General features: G+C 36.4%; 1 protein-coding gene across 2 annotated transcripts in view; it reads right to left on the reverse strand.

Moving 5' to 3' along the window:
- The window catches only part of CUL2 (cullin 2), a 42,873-nt gene that overhangs the window by 12,807 nt on the left and 8,007 nt on the right, over positions 1-22,059 (reverse strand). The window contains exons 2-11 of one of the 2 annotated variants that reach the window (XM_027648493.1): positions 21,083-21,185; positions 19,129-19,223; positions 16,389-16,494; positions 11,567-11,649; positions 8,719-8,805; positions 5,648-5,744; positions 5,445-5,555; positions 4,106-4,268; positions 2,907-3,031; positions 1,321-1,428 (exon numbers count right to left, since the gene is read on the reverse strand). In XM_027648493.1, coding sequence (XP_027504294.1) covers positions 1,321-1,428; positions 2,907-3,031; positions 4,106-4,268; positions 5,445-5,555; positions 5,648-5,744; positions 8,719-8,805; positions 11,567-11,649; positions 16,389-16,494; positions 19,129-19,223; positions 21,083-21,185 — 1,078 coding nt within the window. The remainder of the gene's footprint in view (positions 1-1,320; positions 1,429-2,906; positions 3,032-4,105; positions 4,269-5,444; positions 5,556-5,647; positions 5,745-8,718; positions 8,806-11,566; positions 11,650-16,388; positions 16,495-19,128; positions 19,224-21,082; positions 21,186-22,059) is intronic. The other variant, XM_027648494.1, reaches the window with a different exon arrangement.

Here is a 22,059-nt window from a genome sequence, read left to right on the forward strand (position 1 = left end):
CATTTAAATTAACATTTTAAACTAACATTGAACCAAAAATACTGAGTGATTATAGTTCCCAGGAATTACAGTTCCTCTACAGAAGGAAAATATTGTTCTTATTATCAAGATGAACTGACAAACAACGTTTTTGTACAATACATCGACATTTCAAAACTTGGTAATAGGTCTCTAGAATCCCTGTGAGAAAGGAATGCATGACCTGGAGTAGGAAACTTTGAAGCTTGGAGTACTTTTTTGCAATAAAACTGGAGGCAGCAGTTTTGATCTCCACCATGAAAAATTAACAGCAGATTAATATTTTAAATATTTATTGTAAGAATGATCACTGAAGTGAAAAAGCGATGTGTCTAACAAAACCTATGCCAAAGGTAGTTGTCAATCTTGTGTTACTCCACCTTCTGGTACATGACATTAATTGCAGTGGAGACAGAAATGTGTTTGGCACTGAGATAAGTATTTGTTTTAAAATGCTAAATAGTTATTTTCTCCATATCACAAATACAAATGGGTAACTACTATTGGTGCTATTATTGGTACCTTCTTCACTATGCCTTTCATACTAACCTTGGCTGAAAATTATCAAAGCTTAGACTAGGACCCTGATTACAAACTGCAATTTTTATAAACACCACAAAAGAGCAATGAACCATACGTCTACATCTCATGACAGGAAATTATAGACAGGAAAGATACTTACAATTACTAGTTACAATCCATAATTATTATTATTAAACTTTATAACAATTAGAACTGTTATGTTAAAATAAAAGAGCAGCAAGCCTGTTTCCCTAAATTTATTATTTAACTTCAACTGCAGCTCTCTCCTGCAAAAAGTTACCTATTGTGACAGTGACTGAAGTAATGTAAGTTTTCAGATACTCTTTGTTTAGATTTTTCAAGGTGACTACAAATATTCTATGTAAGTAATACTAAAAGCACTCAGAGTCAAACATTATGTCAGGAAGCAAATTCAAGTTCAAATGCATTTAAGAATTACCAAACCTCCCAAACACAAGTTGTCTATTATCTGCACTTACATTTACACTAAATGTGTCAGCATCCTTTTTGTGTTATGAAATGTGATGAAAAGAAAGGCCTTTCTTTCTGAAAACATTAAACTGTTAGAGTGGTTTCCTGTGTACATATCTTTCCCTCTAACACTGGCTTGTCTTTTGTGCCATTGCATTTCTAAGGTAGAAAAACTGCATAAAAACTCTATCTTTGAACATGTGTTTATGCTCTGAAGAATTCTGGTGAGGCTGAAACAGGGTCCCGAATTTTGTTTTCCAATCCCTTGTTTACCTAAGTAAAAGTTACCTTGTCAAGGGCACTCATAAAGTGTTGATCACCATTCAAAACAGTGTTGATGAGTTGCACAAATTTACTATGTACTTCCAAAACTGACTCCACAAACTGAGTTGGCATCTAAAGGGAGGTAAATAAAACAGAAAGTAAGTTAATGAGAAAAGTAGTATTATCTACTTATAAACATATCTACCTTAGTTGTAGATTTTTTTCCTAATTACTCTTTTTTATAAAAGTTAATACCACAGTGATTAAGTCATTGAGAGGATTGGTTCTGCACTGTTGTACTCTCACACGACTATCCTAGAGCATGTTTTGGAAATAAAAAGACCAGGCTACATTTACAGCCCTGCTATCCAACATAGATTTGGGTCTATACTGCTCTCATGACGTCTAATTTTTCTGATCATACCCTAAAATCCTTTATTAGCCTTTCCAAAACCATTAATGCTAACACATAAATACAGCAATCAAGCCAAAATGCAACTGAAGTAAGTAAACAGCTGCTTCTCCTACATACTGACTTTGGAGACACAAAATCTGGATGATCCCTTTGCATTTTCCTCCATAGGACAGTTATCAATTGAATTTCGTGCACTATGTTTTAGCATCCCTTTCTGTACAGAGGACTGACAGGAGCTGGAGGAGCCCCTACAGAGACACTGTGAAATTATCTACATAAGGTTGTGAATTGTCATCACCCTCATGGCTCTGTATTTATTTCCCTGTGTAGACCCTATAAGTTTGAAAGAATAAGCTCAATAAACCTACAAATAATATGAAAGCAAAATATACTACTAAAGACTTTAGTCCATTTTCTGTATGCACACAGGAGTCACAGAAGAGTAAGCACTCCTGTGCAGTCAATAAATTAGTGAATTTACAACAGGTTGTATTTATGTATTATTGTAGATACAAACACTGGGTGGCTAAAGTCACCATCCTAAAGTGAGCACAGATCTAGACAGCAAGTTGTACACACATGTACAAATGTAATGTCAAATGAAAGCTTGTTGTTTGTGTCTGAACAGCAATGCTAGAGGAACAAACATGGAATTGAGTAATTTAAATACATATGAACTGAAAAAAAGTTTAATGCACTTTAGTAAAATAATTAAGCTAGAGTATTTTCAGAAACTACATAAAAATATGAGACTACAAAGCTATTAGTGAAAAACATCACACTGAAATCAGGGTAGGATCTCAAGTTTTTACAAATACTATATAATTAAACTAAATGGAATCACTGGTTCCTAATATACCAGAACAGCAAACGCCACTGACTTAAGAGAAACTCAGGAAAAAATACATACATGGAACAAAAGGACCTACTTGCCCTGACAGCATTTAACAAGCAACAATGAGAAATATCTAGCTGCAGTTGTTTCTGGTTAGATCACAACAATCAACTCTCAGGATAGATATGTGTCACACAGTTAACCATGCTGATCAGAGGTTACAAGTTATCCATCATGTTCCAAACTAATTTCATACAGACAAAATTAAAAAAAAACCAGAATAGACTAACAGGAAAAGAGCCAACAATTAATCAAGACTGTTAATCAAATAGGTAATTTCAGCTGCCTGAGGAAACTCACATTTTCCTGAGAAAGATTGCTGGTTGCTCTAAGGCCCTCATCATGGATATGGTTTTGTAGTTCCTGAATCATATGAGGTAAACCACTTGACACAGCACGAAGCAGAGTATACATATTTGCCATGTCTGTAACAGAGATACATTTTTATAGAATATGGTTAGAAACACTAAAAATTGACACTTAATATAGCATCATAATTTCACACAGAACTTCTTAAAGACTGAAACAAGACTGTTTTGAAAAAAAATAATTAACATACACTGGATCACCGACAAAATAATGAAAGGAAAGCGTAGGGTTAATACCAGTATTTACTGAGTCCAGACACTGTGACTAACTCACCCTTCCAAAACTGCTTCTTTAGGAGAGAGTCCAAAAAGAGAGGTGGGCTAGTATGGAGAAATACTGTGCCAGTGGTGGTTTGAAATTTTTTTCAGGTTAGAAAAGCTATAAATAAGCAACTGCTATTTTTATGATTTTTTTATTCCTCGCCCCTCCTCCCGCTAAAAAACAGATCCAAGCTCCGATCAAACTTGGAAAACTCCCTGGAAACTGAATACTATTATTAGATACAATTTGAGTTTGGCTGTGAAAAAATAATTTGTTTCACATAATAGATACCATCTTCCACGCAAGAATAAGCATTCTTTCAAGGGTAAGAAGCATGTAGTCATCAGGAAGACTTTTTTTTAGTCTGGCAGATAATCTAATTATAAGAACATCTCCTTCTTTAAAAAGGATTTGGGACAAGAGGTCACAAAAGATTCAGAACAATAAAAAGTGGCTGTGAAAAGAAGCCAAAATATTCTATAATCCTGACCTGTCAACTGATGATGAAGAAATCTGTAAAGACAGAGCCATTGGTTTACAAATGAAAACAAGCATAAAATATGATCAATTCTACAGGACACAGGACTTCCGTGCGTTTTTAAGCTAAGACAAGGAAAGAGAAAGAACGTTGGCCAAAAGTAGGGTTGTTAACAGTAAAAAGGAAGGTTTTGACTACATATTTGGAAGAATGAAAGTTAATTATATGGTAAAAGAAAATGTAATTCAGGGTTGAATTAGGATTTCTAGGTAAGTAACGTCAGCTGAAAGTACTTAAGTGCACAGAAGGCCATTGAAAAGAAGACAGGAAATCCCAATGCTAAATGAATAAAACAAAAAACATTTTATGCTTTTTGTGACTACAGACTTACCACTTCTTTTCTCTTGTCTGATAATATTGTGACATTCTGCATGTAGAAACTGCAAGTGATCAGCTACCATCCTCTGTTGGCATTCATGAATCACTTTGCCATATGAGCTGGGATGCAAGTATTTCCGACACCTCATTTCTTCATCTTTTAATCTACCTAAAACCTGCAGACAAGTGTTCAAACTGAGAGCTGGAGAAATACTAACAACCAAAATAGAAACAGAATATACAGCACTATATGTATGTAACATGAAACACAAGAATAAGTAAAAATTACAAAAGAACGTGTACGTGATGCCAAAAAATTAAATTTGCTCTTTTGAATCAGGCTATTGCTGAAATAATATAATCTACTCCAAATACTGACTAGCAGCTTTCAGTAGTTTTCAAAACTTCTTTTTCCCTTCAACTTTGTGACCAGTTTTCCCTAATTTCTCTTACCACGCTTCTTGCTCTTTCTGGAGAAAGTTTTATGCCAGTACCTAACTATAAGAGACTATAAGAACCACCTTACTGCTCCAAATCCATCTGCTTGTACATAAAACATCTGCTCAATAGGTACAGGAAGGAAATAGGCATCATAAAATAAGTCATATGAATGCTGACATAAAAGCACTTACATCCTGTGAATTTGAGGGGAGTCTAGGAAAAGCAGTACAGCTGCAGAGTGTTAACAATAGGCAAAATTAATCTGCATTGCTTTTGGTTTAGTTGAAGTCTTAGCCTGTCCCTAAATTTCACCACAGGTGTGCAACCATTAGCTTATGCTCCTTATGACTAAAAGCAATTTCACAGCCTTCTCCTCAGCTTTTCTATAGTGGTAGTGTGGACAGTATAGCACCAAGGACTGACTCCTAGTCTTGTATTAATCTTTGTTTTCCCAAATGAGGTACAAGAATTACAAGCTAAACTACTTGACTTTATACACCACACAGCAAAACAAAAGAAAATCTATCTCAGAGTATGTAATTTTTAATAATGCTCTGTAACAACTTAAAGCCTTCTTTAACCACTATGATGCAAAACCACTCATCTTACGCTACTCCAAACTGAAAGAAAACAAGGAAGTGAAGAAGTAATACCGATCAACCTGATCTGTGTTTTATTTTTGTCCTTTTTTTTTTACTTTACATGCTACTAATTTATTATTTATTATGATATATTTTGATGCCAACCATCCATCAAGGTTTGTAGTTTATGTTCAGATTAACCATGTCACCAAAATGTATTGCGTGAAAGCATAACAAAGAACAACTGTAACTGCAGAGGAAAACATGTATCATCAGTAAAATGATAATACTACATTTTAGTTATTGCATGTGTACCAAAGAATGCCTTACCTTCTCCATGTACTGTGAGCAATTTGACTCTTGCAATAAATTTGAAGCTTCTTGTTTATAATACTCCCCTGTTTCATTCAGAAAAGGACACTCAAAAATTTCCTGATAAAACTAGAAGGGAGAATTTTTTTTAAAGGACAAATAATGCATATACTGGTTTAACATTCAAAATTAAAAACATAGAATCAGAAATACGTATCTACCTTTAGGGGGAATTTTTTCTTATACTGTTCAACATGAACAAAGGAGTTAATAACCCCATGGATTACTTTCTGGTTTGGGTCTTCTCCACAGCGATCACTGAAATAGGCAAAGCAAACATTTATGAAAATGCAGGTATCTTGTGTAACTCATCTGCTAGCTGAATGAAACCAAATTGGATGAAAACATTTTCCAGTAAACTCCTCTGCTTAAACTGGTAAAATTGAAGAAGATTTATCTTAAAATAAAAAATGCACTCTTCTTTCTCTAATATACGTTTGAATTGTTGAGACAGTAATTCAAAAGCATTTACAGGTCATGAAATTTCCAAGTGTTTGCTAAGGACATAAGTGTTCCAAATTACATATTCTGAGCAAGTAGTTCAAAAGATACAGTAAGTTCCATCTTGTATGTGTAGCCTTTATTATATAGACTACCTTCACACTCTTGCCCCTGCCAAAAAAAATCCATAGCTTTTACCAGCATCACAATAAGAAGCATGCTATTTTATTTTCTGAATATCTACTATCTAACATGTAGATCTCAAGTGGAACAAGTAACACACCAGGCACCTTGTCACAATATTTAATCATACATCAGAAAAGGAAAACCTTATGTTTTCCAGTCAATTTCTTAGCTTCAAACCAGGGAGTTCAAGAAAATGTTATATTTTGTTCCATTCAGTTGAAAATAAAAGTAATTAAAACAAGTGTTTTGCATGCTAAAAACATTAGTGCTCAGTCCTTTGCAAAACTGGAAATAACAGACCTACACTCAGAACAGCAGGGACTTCCTCTTAAGACATGAAAAAGTTCTAAAAAAGACCATTTTTCATATGCACTTTGCAACAAAGTAAAAAAATATTCCCTAACTCCTAAGGTGTTAAGTAGAACTAAAATATGATTTACAAAAGTATATTTACACTTAAGGATAAGCACCCATAATTTCGAAGGTTTTTCTTTATAAAATACGTATGTACACATATATGCACGTATATAGAGTAAGAACTTCTACTTTACCTAGACTGCACTAAAAAGACAAAATGAATTCTCTATTAGAAACTTACGTTGGTATAGGAGAGTCATTTACATGACTGATTAAAAAAAAGGTAAAGCCAGCAAAAATATACTTGAAACTCAAGCCTTACCATATACCCATCTTGGCTGGGGTGCTGGGGGGAGAAGTAATTTTGCTCATGTCATTTGTTTTGGTTTGTAACTGACAAAAGCTCCAGAGGACGCCCATGAGCTGGGGAGATTTACCAGCACAGCCACACCAGCAGTCATCATACTACACACACCAGACCACCTTCATACATTCACAACACTGTTAATTATGGGTATTGCTTTCAAACACAACTGCTGTCTAAGATCTGAAAACTTAGGCTCATGGTGGGTGTTAAGAACTAGCTCTCTAACAGATTATGAGCAGTGACAGTATGGTTTACGCAGTTTCATCACCCATTATAAGTGAACTGAACTGACAGGTTCCATCAGGGGTGGTCTGATTCTTCTGCCCAGGGAACAGCAAGATTTCCTCTGGTTGTGGTAGCTGAACCAATAGAACAAATCTGAGTTTGGGTACACGTAATCACACCCTGCATCCTTGCCAACATCCCTCTAACAGGTCTGGTTTACAATGGCAGAGGCAGCAGCACAGAATCATAGAAGGGAAGAAGTGAAACAACTGCCCTGGACCTGGATGTAACTCCAGCCTGGAGGGGTCCAGGAGCATGGAAAGCTGCAGGATGCATGCAGACTGTGAACACAGTGCTATGTCATACAGTGCAAGAAGCCACAGAACTAAGAGTTTAGCATGTTACAAAGCAGGGCTCTAGCAAGAGACAGTCCAGCCTAGCTCTAACAGGCAGGGTTCTGGACCTGGAAAGGTACTGGTGACACAAACACAGGAAGCATTACTGCAACAACAGCTCCAGTCCCAGCTCCCCTCTGCTTGGTTCACAGGCCACTTCAGACCTTAGCCCAGGCAGATGGAGGAAGGGAGGGGGCAGCAATGGTCAGACCCAGGGGATTTGAAGGGCAACGTATCATTAGGAAAAAGCTGTAAAAGTAGAGGAGACATGCTCCCCAAAAGAGCTGAAAGGGAGGAAACAAGCTTTTGAAGCAGAGGTCAGATCGCATGAAGGTGATAAACGAAAACAAGTGCAGCTTCAGGATTTTATTTACACTAATAGTGCTCTGCTCCCAGGAATTTGTAATGCAAATGACTAGTTTCAACAAAATTTGAGAAGTTTCAAAGACGACTTTCATGAAAGTTGTAGTAGTAAGAGCAACTGCCAAACTAAAATGAAATAGGGGACTCCACCAAGGCAGAGTATCAAATGTACATCTTCCTTCTTGACAGTAGTCAGCAAGCAATAGGGATGCTTAGAGCTACGTAGCAGCTGCTGCACAGTTTGAAGCAGGGATATCACAGGATATCTGGGAGGATACGAGGGAATGATGATGTTTGGTGAGGAACATGGATAAAAACAAAGTGCTAGAAACACAAGTTCCACCAATTTAGGTGATGACAAGTTTCTTTTTTCAAAAAAAATGGAAAAAGTTACAAAACACAAGCTAAAGGATGTTGTGCTGCTTAATATTAATTCCATATTGTTCCTGTCTTAAGACTAAAGCTAACAGTGGATGTCCAACATGTGTTGTACAGTGTATGACTACTACAAGTTCAAAGAACATTTTTAAAATTTAAGGTACAAAAATAAATACTGGATTTATTAAAAGAAGATTCCATCATTCAAAAGAACTGCTCTGCTCTGTCAAACCAAAGGTCTTTTCAGGTCAATTAACTAGAGAATTCACTCTCAATTAGAAGAGCCCATTCTGAATACTTTTAAAAAAGATAACTTCCAATAACTTTAATTTCAAACAAATGGTATAAATAACGTATCAGCTTAGACAGGAATAGGTTCAGTTAGTTAGAAAGTGTTAGTTATCTTTAGCAGAGAAGCCTCTCCTGGTTAGTCTGTACTAATCACACTGTCATTTGAGATAGCACCTGAATAATTTCCAAATTATTTCTGCTTAAGAATTTCATAGATGAATTTTCTCACAATTCAAGATCTTGTCGGCTTCCTGTTGTGTTGGAACAAAAATGCTTAAGTTGATATTCAGCTTGCCTTGTAGGAGGAGTGCTTGGGCTAGAGGGAGGGGGGAGAAAGTGTGTTATATTCAGAACTCTATATTAACTAGTGCAGTCAGACAAGACAGACCTACATGATTTAAGAATTTCTGCCATTCAAGGGGGCTAACCCTGCTCCCTTTTGCTCAGTCACAGGCCTCTCTATCTCTCTTGCTTTGCTTTGGCACTCATCTAATTCTTTGCTGAATTGACTCATTGTGCCAATCTGGAGAAATAACAGCCAAGATGGTTTTCTGCCAAATTAGCAGTTGAGCTGGTTCACTAAGGGACTAGAGGAGCACCTAATTCAGCACATGAAAGGTAGCAGAGCACAGCCTGCTCTTTTTTGGCATCAGTAAACTCTTAGATCAGTTTAGTCATTTTGTTTAGCTGAACCACAAGTCACTACTTGTATTTCTTTATTTTCATGTACCAAAAGAAGATTGTTGTTATTTTTAATGTGTACTGTATTGCACAAGCTTATAGCTTCTAAAAGGTCAATGTGCTCAAAATTTTAGAATTCTCTAAAATTCCAGGTAAATACACTGATTTCAGGTAAATACACCTGAAAGAAAAAGCTGTGGCTCTGCTCCCCTACCTTTTCCAGTACAGTAATAAACACAGTTTTATATGCAGCCAGTTGACTACAGTGTTGATTATCAACTCCACATATCGTCACAGGCTATGCAAAATCTTCTTGCTAGAAGTAGTTCAACTGTCCCATCTACATATATTTTAGTTTCTTAGAGGTGTTGTAATAAACAGAACCATGCACACACAAGTACTATTAAGAAGGTATATTATAGAGCAGGTTTTAAGCATATATATGTATTAGTAATTTTATTACAATTTTTAGGTAATATTATGCCCATGTATATTCTTGCATCTCTGACAGATATAACTTATGGATATACATCCATTTCTCCAAAGACTTTGTTTAATCCCTGAACTCCTGAATACAATGCTAGAAGACATTTAATAGTCACTTGCAGCAGTGTCTTTAAATTTGCCTCTTAAAAACTGTATTGACCACTGAAATCACAGCAAAGAACAGCAACCAGCCTAGAGTTACATGCAAAGGTCATCCTCAGAATCCACACAGTGAACTCTAAATTTCATGATAGCAGGAAAAAAAGCTATAAGGAGTTCTCTCTCATATAATTCATTAAATGATATGCAGATCACAAAGTGGCTAAAAGAAACTTAGTATGAATAGTTATATGCGTATTTTGAGAAGCAGAATTGCATTAACTTCTTTGAGATCACATAAAAGAATACTTAATAAAGAAGGGGGGGAAATCCAGATCCAACTATCACAGACAATGACTCAAGTTTTATTTAAAATTTTCCAAATAGTTTAATTACAAATAATGTCAACTTGTTACAGTTTCAAGCCTCCTCCAAAGCCAGTGACAGCCTTGATCTAAACACCCTTGTGAGGTCTGCAGTCAGCCTCAAGGTAAATACACACCATTACTCTTAAGAGGCATCAGGTCTCTGTTGAAAAAGGTTTTTACACACATTTCCACTCCCACCCACCAGTGAAATACACACATCAACTAAAACAAGTCTTCAGTATTCCTGTGCCTGATGTAACAACAGAGAATTTTCTTCACAGTCAATTAGGGAATCCTCCTTTAATAAAATAAATTGTTACAGCATAAATATATGGATAAAGTAGTATCAGCCCTGGTTACAAAGGCACTACAGTTTAACAACTGAAAGCAAGTAAATACTTCCTGGTCTCAGAAATGCCATCCAAGACACATATCACTTGGGAATGAAAAATTAAAATAAAATCTTAAAATTATGTTTTTAATGCCTTATAAATAGTTTTTATCTGATCAAATGCATGTCAAAGGAACCTCAACCAGTCAAATTACCTCTCTCAGTTTACTTACACTAGTCTGGTCAATTGAGTAATCACTTAAAAAACCCAGTCATCAGCAACTCCAGAGCTACGCTATATAGCAGAAGAATTGTAGAAACTGATGGAACTTAAAACTATACACAAGATCTGTAGTAAATCTCAGTATTTCTGTTTATGTATAAATAAAAGGGTCCTATAGGAGTTTAACAGAAGTTTTAAATCAAAACTTGAAAAGTCTCAAGCCCTGTAGCTACCAGGGTTTTGTTTAGAAGGTTACTTTGTTTAGAAGTAAAAAAAAAAGTATTCAGAAATAAAATAATAATTTCCCCTCAAAGTGCAAAAAAATAATTATTTCCGTTTCCTTCAAGTAAAGAAGCAGGACTGTTAAGTGAAGCACTCATCTGAACAACAGAAACCCACAAGCCTGGTCTTCCTGGCAGATAAGAAAGAATTGTTCTGGGTCCCATGCAAAGAAACAGTTTCTCTGGCTTTGGCAAATCTTTGCCCAAGGCCTGGTCCTTAACTTTACTGAAAGCACAGAAGCCACAAGCAGTCAGCATCAGGTGGTGAAAAAGGCAAGAGGCATCCTATGGGACCTGGAGAATTATTCTAATTCCTCCCCAATCTCATTGATAAGAAGGAAGAAGAGTTGCTGAAACAGAGAAGATCACTACCCTGAGGCTACAGGGAATGGACTGTTTTCTTTTCAGAGCCTTTTTCTACACATGCAAGCCACAAATATGTAGCTACAATGAGAAAAGCTGATAGACCATCATCATTAGGTAAGAAGTTACCTTAACAAAACCAAACACAAAAGAATCCACTCAAAATCCACAGACTTTTCCAAGTAAAAACAGTGCAATACCCCTCCCCCACACTATGTTAAAACAAAAAACAATCAAACACTCACTTTTTTATTTCTCGGAGGAGCATCCGAATAAGGATGGCCTGCAGTGGTTCAATCATTAATTTTCTCCACATATCAAGAGCTAGCTGTCAGGACACAACACAAGTTTACATCAGTAAAAAGTACAAACCCAAACAAATAGAAACCCAATGAAATCCAGAGCAATATCAAAGATGACATCGTTTCTCATTCAGGATTTTAAAAATTAAATTTTTAGATAACCTTCCTCCTTTTTTAATTCTTTTGTCATTCTCCCCTCCCCACCCCCCTCTACCCTGCCTGTTCTCAATATATTAATACATTATTTTCACATTTTTCTTCCACAACATCTGACTGCATTTGGATGAAGATCACACAGATCTGTACACTAGTAGTGTCAGACATAGAATTTCTAGTCAGGCAGTATCTAAATGCGTCCTTCCCAGCCTACATTCTTCCTACACAGCTGATAGAACTGATTCATTCCTTGGTTCCACTCCATCAAGTATTCTCAAATGCATATAAGGACCCTAAGCAAGCTGGTTACAAGGGCAGATTTTGAGTGTACTTATGAACAAAACATCTGCACAGTAGTAGGTAAATAACACACCTTTCCACCTGGAGCACAAAATACAGTATTTCTAACAATGATGGCAAAATAAGCCTCAGTTGACAAAAGGGAATGTCTCCCAGCCCATTTGTCAGGAGTCAAAGATACAGAATCCTTTCCTCCAACACACAGAGAGTATCTCCAAACTAAGATGCACACAGCTTAAGCAAAGTCACTGGCAAGCTGTCTGACTTCAAATGGAATACAAATCACCTTCATATTACCATTAGCCACCCTACTGCTAACATATCATTAGAGGAATCAATCAAATGGACTCAATTATCTCAAATTCTTATGGTGAAGTAACTGCTTCCAAAATATACCATTTTTAAAAAACACACCTGCAATTGTTCAAATGAGCTTTTACATTTAAGTCAAAATCAGATTTAAAGCCCAAAGGGGATAATGTGATCCCTCATATACACGTAATAACCACACATATAAGACCTCCAAAAACACCTACCAGTGAGTAGTAGATTGGGAAAAAATTACACTGCAAAATCTAGTGAGGATACAGAGAATATTGCTGCTAAGAAGGCTTTGACACAGCAGGTCATTAGCTTTAAAAATTAAAATATTAATCAGATATGTCTTAACTGAAAGCAGGCACGTAGCTATTGAATAGGTATCCAACCTGATCCACTCTGTGAAATAAATCTTCCTTTTAAATAGCAGACAAACTAATTTGCTCTGACCAGCTATTCAGAACCTGTGCTGAAATACAGGGTACAGAAGGCAAACCTGACCCAACTGCGTCATAAGCAGGTTAAAGAAGAGATAAAAGTTTGCTTGTAAATCAAAAGACAAATAATGTTTTGAAATCAAAGTTGTCCTAGGAGTGATTTTCACTGTCGTGCCTGTTACAGAGTAGTAGTAGAACAGTTAAGTTTCCCTAAGACAACAGGAACTGATCCAGCAGAGAACACTGAAAGAAGCCAGTTCCGAAGAGACAGAAAAGAGTGGGGGGAAAGAAAAAGGAAAAGAACTGACACCTTTTGTGCCTATGAGGTGAAGAGAATCAACCTCAGGTAGATCTATTCTGCAATGTGGTTTCTGAAATGTGGCCTCTAGCATGGTCCTTCTCACATAGGAGCTACCAATCTCAAGCAGATTCAAGTTTCCTGATGGAATTTTCTTGTCAAATAAACTACAGACAGATCAATCTGGTCAATCCAGCAACCCAATATATTAGTTCAAGACAGTTTTTCCTCTTTGAAGAGAGGAACTGACCTTACTTCAACTAGACTGGTAATACAGAACGTGGCAATTTTCTCCATTTTCCAGAATCTATTTCCGAGGGAAGAAAAAAACCAGAAGGCACATCTTAATTACCTTCTATTCAGGGCACCCATGGAGTTGTTGAAAATTCAGGAATCTGAAATTGGTGATAGGGGCTCGATTCAGAAAAGCAGTATCCTTCACTATGTATCCATAACATAAGAGAGGAAAGAAGCAATCTCTTGCAAGCACTGGCAGATTATTTTCACCAACTGATCTCATCCTCTGTGTTTCCTAGGACAACAATTTCTGAATGTCTGGAACACTTACAGGGATGATGAGCTGTTTGAAGCCATGCCCACACACTTCACATACGCACCTCTGGTCTTGTGTACGTACCTATTGTTACACACCCCAGAAGAACTAAGCAAGTATGTTCTTGTCTGAGGTTATTGAAAAGCTCTCAAAGCTTCATTAGCACATACGAGTGATGCTGAAACAGAAACTTCAATACAGACAGTACAGTTCTTCTACAAATGCTGGGCATTACTTCTGTAACTTGATGCTGAGACTGAAGAGAACTATATATAAAATAAACACATTTGCTCTTGGGTAGATAAAGGCCAGATAATTGAGTCATCTAAAAAAGGAGAAATGAAATTCCTTCCATTCTAAAGTGACAAACAACTGAAATACTTGGACTTTTGGTAAAGTCCCTTGTGCAATCCAGGGAATAAAAGATAGAATCCTACAGGAACTATCATTAAAGAGAAAATGCTTTCCAGAGACTTGATAAACTTGGTGAGTGCCTTGTAGGTCAAGAAATGTGAACTGGAGCAACGAATTCACCGAAAACAGTGCTGCAATTTAATACAAGAGTGTAGGACTCAAGTCTCCATAACTTTTCAGGACAAACCTAATCCTACATCAGTCATGAACAGAGATTAACTTTACTGCCTCAAACCCAAATTTTACCTCCCACTATTACAGATTACAAAGACAGTATTTATTAAAGAGAAATGGAAGGAGTCTTGCAGAGTGAGGTAACGAAAACCTCATTAGTAGAATTTCAGACATCGTCATCTGAACACCTTCATCAAAACCCAAAAGGCTGCCAGCTACAGTTTAAGAATCTTGATCCTCCCCATATCCTGCCCAAAAGATGAGCTAGGAACATATCCTTCTTGGAACAATGGCTGGGAAGCTAGAAGAAAAGTGTGCCACTGCCCTTCCATCCCACTCAGGATTCCACAAACATGAAAAAAATTGTATACTCAAAAGACCCAAGTTTATCAAGTCTGATGTTTGTTCTTCTTTGGTAAACATTAACTAGGGCAGAAAGCTACGGACAAAAGTTGCCACTACCATCCTTTGGGCAATACCTCAGAATGGAGAAGCACTCAAATGGGGAGAATTCATTAATACATCAGCATCACCCAAGAACAATCCCAGACCTATTCCCAGCCCCCAAAGCAGCTGAACTAACAGTCATTCACACAGGACTATGATTTACCTCTGACAATCATGGGAATACACTGTGCTAAACCTCAGTCTGAGGAACTAAGGAATAACATTTATGCCATTTTGAGATACCATAAACAGTGCAGCAATATGCACTTCCAAGCTCTGATAAGCCTTTAGAGACGCCACTAATAGCAAGCCTTGGAGACAGTGTAGATAGAAGAGAGAATTTCCTTCCCTACAATGCCTTGATTTAAAGCACATAATGTTTCTGGAGTTTATTTCAGTCCATCCCCAACCTGCCAGAGGATTAGCAATTTCAACTGGCAGTGAGTGCCCTCTTCATCAGCTGGGTCAGAAGCACAGAAGGTGCTTCCTCATGCATCACAATCTCTCCTTACTCTTAACTAAAGGCAACACAGATCTCCTGCTTCAAACAATGAAATCAAAGAGCCAGAACTGTAATCACTGACAGGTCAAGTTCTGACAATAAGGAAAAAAGCAGCATTTTCTCTAGTCTTCTAAAGCAAAAGAGAAAAGGTATTCACTTCCTACTGTAGTGAAAAAGGCAAATGTAGAGAGGAAAGGAAAAAAATAAGATACCAAAACATATAATGACAGAATAAATTCTCCAGCTAGCAGTGTATGTACATATGGACCCAAAGCAAACATACACACACAAGCATTCAAAAAACAAGTTGGTACTCAGCTGTACTCAGGACTGTGATTTTATCCTGATGCAGACTGAAAAAGTGTTTTCAAAATCTTTTTAAAGACATACTGAAGCACTGTATCTTAAAGAATTCTTCTTTCTTAACTGTAAAATTGTCTTTTTGCTTTATTGTCTTATACTTCATGGTAGGAGCAGTCATCAAGTGACAAACAACACAAATCCCACTTCTGCATAGTTGCTGTGCATGGAGCGAAGTCTCAGAATGTAGTCCTACTGCTGACAGGATTTTTTATTTTATAAGTATTTAAAAATTACTCTCAGCCTCTCCACTAGTAACTGTGACAACAGCCTTGTGCCTGCCACAAATTACTTTTTTTTTTAAAGATAAACCCTCCCTACATGACACTTTCGTGCACAGAATATCTACTTTTTCTTTCAAAATCTGAGTTGAACTGAAGTTCAAAACAGCTTGCATTAGAAAATAAGATGTGCAGAAGACTAATCTCAAAAAAAAAAGCTTTTGTACCTTGTGTCATCAAGAAATAGAAGCCTAAAAGTAATATTTCAAGGGTTTCCAAAACCAAAATTACTGCTTCCTCAAAATGTTTTCTTGATAGTAGTGTCACTTAATAATCCAAAGTGTGTTTGCCAGTTATCATATTTTAAAACTGAAATTCTCCAATAGTTTTCATATTTGCTTTTTTCGCCTGCCAGTATTTATCTACATCAAAACTGTATTCTCATTTTACAAAGGGTTCAGTGCTTACGCACTCTATAATATTCCTATTCTGTGACACAAAAAAGTAAAACTGTAAAAGGACAGAGCTGAACTTGCAGCACTTCTGACTACAGTTTATATCCAGCCCACTTTCAGAGATACCTACCTCTCCAATTTCCATCAAAGGTTCATTCATATCCACCCCTCCATAGCCATACTGAAGATCAGCTTCAGTCAATTTGTTCTTCTTAATAAACTGTGTGTTGAGGTACCTATAGAAATGAAGATATTCTAATCAAAACAGGAAAAGTTCTTTTTTTTTAATTGATTTGGAATTGTGGAATGTGTTTACAAAATATAACCCCCTTTAACCAATGCCAGTGCCATTTGTAGGAAAACCTGAAAAGATAAATTACCTTAATTTAAAAGACCTTACATCATATTAAAACAGTACAATGTTGGTAATTGAGAAATCAAACAAGAGCCTGCTATATGACTGCCAGCATTTTCTTGGTGAGCAATACACTTGTGTAGGAAACCAACCTATCTACATGCCATATTAACTCCTACATATACATGCAAAATAACTGCTAAATTCTGAGCAGTTGACTAGTATTAGATTGATAGTGGTTTATCTATTATTAACGACGGAAAAAGACTCCTGAGTATCAGATATTTTTAAGTTAAAAGTATTTTCTCTACCTCCATTATTTATTATTTTGCATTTCTCTCAGACTGAAAAACAGAAGTACTGTCAATTTTAAGAGGGTAAACTTTTGTCAGTTATGATCCCTGACCAGGTCATGATAACTAGCAAACAGCTAGATTGCAAATTTTATAGAGAAGAATTTGCAGAAATGTTATAAAAGTTAATTTTTTTTGTATTCAGTATTTACTATTATATGCATAGTTTTATAAATAACAGAAAATGGTTTCTGTGCAAGACCTGGGAAAACATCCCTCTTGATTCCCAGTATTTCCATAAAGTAAATATAACATATTTAAACTGCACCATTCTCCTTTCCCTGATGACTGGGAAAAATTTTAATATAGTTCATAACTACACTTACAATATTTCTTATGTTAGTGCTTAAATGAGACAACTGAGAATGTTTTTTTAACTTCTGATCTAACCAGCAGTTTTGAGATGCCCGGTTTCAGACACTGAAAACAGCCAGCTCTTGAAGAGATTCAGTGTTCAGAGGCTGCACCAGACTTGTGATGCCTCAACACTGGGCAGGAAGGCAAAAGCCAAGCAAAGGAGAAAAGGAGAAACACGCTGTGAAAACCTGTGAACTTGAAAGAATTTAGGACACCACAGAGTCCAAAGAAGGAAGACTTGTGACAGTGCAGTGATGACAAACTGGAATACATTGACCTAACCTACTTTTAGACTCTTACAGAGAACTGTAAACCCCTCTGCTATCATTGATAACCATCACAAACTGTAAATGCAGGTCTGCGCAGAAGGCTACAGGCCCATTGCCATACATAACCTGTAAGGATATCCAGAGGAGTTGGAACACCAGCCTTAAGCAGGCATGCTCCTTGATGGTACTTTTCCCAGCCTCCACCATGTGAACAAAGCCAACAGCTGCCAGTCTACTTTTTCTTGTTAAACTTGCTAAAAAGGAAAGCCTCATGCTCCCCTCACTCACACCTTCTCTCTCCATCAGTACATACAGAAAGAGAACCAAGACTAGCATAAAGAACTAAAAATTGCTATACATTGATATGCTGGTATTATTACAACTGCTTTTAAAAAAGACAAAGCGGAACAAAACAACAGCAGCACTATGTGTGTTTAGATTTTAGGATTTTATTATGAGCAGATTTTAAAAATTCTGGGTTTTTTTTCTTTAAATCACTTAATTTCAATTTGCTGGATAAGAAAATCCTCCAATTAATTGAAATAAAAGTACACAGACCAGATTTTTTACATCTATGAAAACAGTTACAGCACCAAGACACTGATAAGCTCTAATGTCCAGTATTGTTTTCATCTATTATTTTTATCATCAGAACTAACCAAAACAACTGAAGAAGGTTCTTTAAGATCAACTGTTTCTTATTTCATCAGTTTTATCACCAATATTTAGAGTCAAGCATATGTGGGATTTTAGTTTTCAAACTGAATCCAAATTTGTTTTCCTAGCAAAATGCACCCAGGAGAGTGGGTGAAAAAAAAACCAAATCAAAATCAACACCAAAGAAAGAAAACATTTGTCTCATTTGCCAATCTCGTGATTAGTCTTGCATTTTATGAATTTTGCTCAAAAGTGTCTTACATTTTAGTAGTGTTTCAAATAGTGCCTAGCAGGTTAGAAGCACAGATGCAAGCCTACTTAAATCTTAAAGGAATCTATTTTTAAATAACATTAAGATTACTAGCTGTAAAAATCAATCAGTTTTCATTGCTTGAAGAATTACACAAATTAGAACCTGGGATACAACAGAGTCAACTAATTTATAGTATTTTTTTCAGAGCAGGCATGGAAGTAAGAAAAGAACTCCAACCACTTTATAAAAAGCAGAATATCTTCTTAAGGTCTCCAGAAGTACTTTCATCCAAAACATTCTCTCAAAAAACAAAACATATCCCCTCCTTGCAGAAGAACCTCTAGAAGAACCTAATTCACTACAGGGTTGATTAGCACCAATACATTTGGCACTGCATCATCAGGTAGAACATACTAGTAATGAAAAAAGAGTAGGAACCATCTTAGATAACTTACCTGCTGAGGCATTATTCCCTTTTGCTCATGTTCTGCTACTATAACTATATTCTCTTCAAAACTGACCTGGGGCACATTCATCTATTGCCCTCTTTAAGCAACGTTCTTCAACTTAACCTGCAGATCACTGTAATAATTTCAAAAGTTTAACAACTCTTTTGCAAATCTTACCTGTATAAACAGTCCATATAGTCTGCCCCTTTGCTATACTCTTCCCAGTATCTGTGATACATAACCAGTACTTGTTCTTCAGCTTCCAGAACTCTCTGTGAAGGCACACCCCCACCCCAAAAATTAGTATGAAAATATCATGCATACTCAAAGTTATAATGGGATAATCATTTTGGAATAGCAATCACATATTCAGAATTGTTGCATTGTTGCAATGACCAGAAAACTAACATATCTTCACACTGCCAAGTTTTGGTAAACCAGCTACACCACCTGGAGCTGCTTTATTTTGCATTTAAAAACAACATCCTCTCTACTGTATTGTTTTCTATTTATCTTTTCAAAAGTACTTGCCTGAATAAGCATGGTTCGTATTTTTACATCATTCTAGTGGGATAACTTGCATAATTATTCTCTCATTAATACATCAGTTTTAAATACACTTAGCCACATGCACACTGGAGGAATTGCCTAACTATAACCATTTAAAATCAGTGTGCCTTACTGGATAGACAAGCCTTTATACTTACCAAGAATCATGCAATAATGCAAGTTTACCAAAGCACAGATACATATAAACATAAAGCACTTTTGAAGTTCTGCTAATCTAGGCCCATATCTTTTGAAACGTAAGGTAATCATCAACTAAAAAGTTGCTGATGTACTCATCTTCTCAAAATATTTATACTTCAAAGAAATAAGTTCAACAATTTCAACTAATTATTACGATTTGTGAGGGAGAATATGATCCTAGGAACTCAAGTATAATTCCCTCTAGAGTTTGTAATTATAAAATCTGGCTCAAGCAGCAATGAAGCCTATGCAAAAAATGGGAAAAAAAGTAAAAAAAATGTAAAAGAGGAAAGCTGGTAGACAAAACAGAATTGAGAATGCCTTCTGCTGCAGAATGCATTTTGCAAAGCTTTTCCAACATTATTTCAAAGACAAGTGGTGGATGGCCAATTTAAAACACGGATGTGTGATTTCCGCTACTTCCTGCTGCTTCTACTGTGCTGGCACCTGCCTGATTATCCTAAGTGAGCTCATTCAGCTCACTAAATAATGAGGGAGAACTTTTTTGGCAGAGCTCTCTGCTAGTTTAGTGAACTGATTTAGTCTAGCAAAGTGTCAGAATTATCCTCTCTGCAACCAGTGGAACTACCCACTAAGACACCCAGCCCACCTTCTCAAATACTCAGGTACATAAGCTCAAAAAATAGCACCAAGCCATTTAGCAGCACTATCCAGAATTTGCAGCACTCTATCCCCTCTAAAGACACTAAAGGCAGGTAGACATCTTATTTAAATCTACTTCTCTTTTTATTGATATACAAGGAGACACTGTTCATCCATCCTATCTACTCAACATGACGAACCATGATTGTGATGAAATCCGCTGTCTTAGCTGATGAAACAGAAGTTAACCCACAACTACACAGGTATACAAATATTGTTATTTGTCATAATAAATAATTTGCCATTACCTTCTCCCCTCCCAAGCATTTTTGTTATTTCCCCCATATTTCAGAAGTTGGTTGGGTTTGTTTTAGCAGAGTATATACAATCAGTTTCCAAGAAGGTGCAGTAGATACTTTTCTGTTGAAACAGAAGGCTAACAACAAACTACAGTACCTTTGGAAAATTAAGACATTTCTGTAAATTGCTTGATAACAAGCATTCAACAAAAAAGAAAGAACTTTTCAAACCAATGAATGTATTATATAAACTGTAACCATTTGCTTAAAAAGAAAATTCTTTCTTTAGTGTTGCATAAACAGAGATCTATAATATTATGTTGTGTGATATGTGTTACATACACCACATATATAAGTATTGTGTCTCTGGAACTGTCACCTGCGATTTAGTCTCATAAAAATATACAGACAAACCCCCTTCCTGAAGTCAAAAAAGAACAAACAAAACCTACATGCCCACCAGTAACTGTACATGTTACCTTGTGCAAATGGCGTACGTGATTTTCCAAAAAAATTTTAGTCTCAGTATAAAGTCTCTCTCCAAGAGGTTCAGGATAGGCCACACACAAAGCATAAATGTCTCTGGGCTCAAAGTCAAGGTTGGTATTAAAGTGTGAAAACATATCAACAAAATTTAGGATTTACAGAACCCTTTTTTCTCACACACATGCAGTTTAGGTGGGTTTTGTTTTATAGTCAAGCAAAACAGATAAACCGGATCATTTTCTGAATTGGTGTAAGCACTAGTTTGGAAGAATTTAAGTTTACAGCATTAATACTAAATTTTAAATAGTGGATGATGAGGGAATGTTAGAGCTAAGATCCTGAAACTTCTAGTAGCCCCACACTGATGGGGCTTCTACCACTTATTTGCCATCTACGAATAATATACCATTATCTCAAAGTGAAAAAGCAGCTTTCGTGCACAACTCTTCCTCTGTATTTGCACCCAACATGAACTGAGACTCTTTTCATATAATGGAAAGAAGCTTTAATTAGGTTAAGAATGTGATTAGGCAAGATACAGAGCAGAGCAAACATCAGGTGAAGCCAACTTCAAGCCTTCCTTCCCAGAGTCCAAAACAATTTACTGTCCCTGCGTTTTGCCCCCAACTCCACAGGTAAAACAATTTCGGGGGACACTGAAAATTAAGTAATCACAATGGTGGTGTGGATAAAAAAAAACCTGTTTCATTTTTAACCATTATTATAAATTCAGTAATCCTGTTTAGATCACAGCCACACAAAACAGTTCTACTTGCTAACTTAAAGCGGCAAACACTTATAACCCTTAGGCTCATTTTCTCCTTAAAGTACCCTGCAGAGCTACGCCTTTGGTTTGCAACATTTATATCAAGTTTTAAGAGTTGCTTGATGCTTTGTCAGGAAGAGAATTTATGATTATGAATTTTGCTTTCAGAGAAGTCAAGCAAGGATTAGGTCAAGCTTCACATGG

Source organism: Corapipo altera, unplaced genomic scaffold (genome assembly GCF_003945725.1).
Source record: "Corapipo altera isolate COAL_440 unplaced genomic scaffold, ASM394572v1 47, whole genome shotgun sequence".
Taxonomy (NCBI): Eukaryota; Metazoa; Chordata; class Aves; order Passeriformes; family Pipridae; genus Corapipo; species Corapipo altera.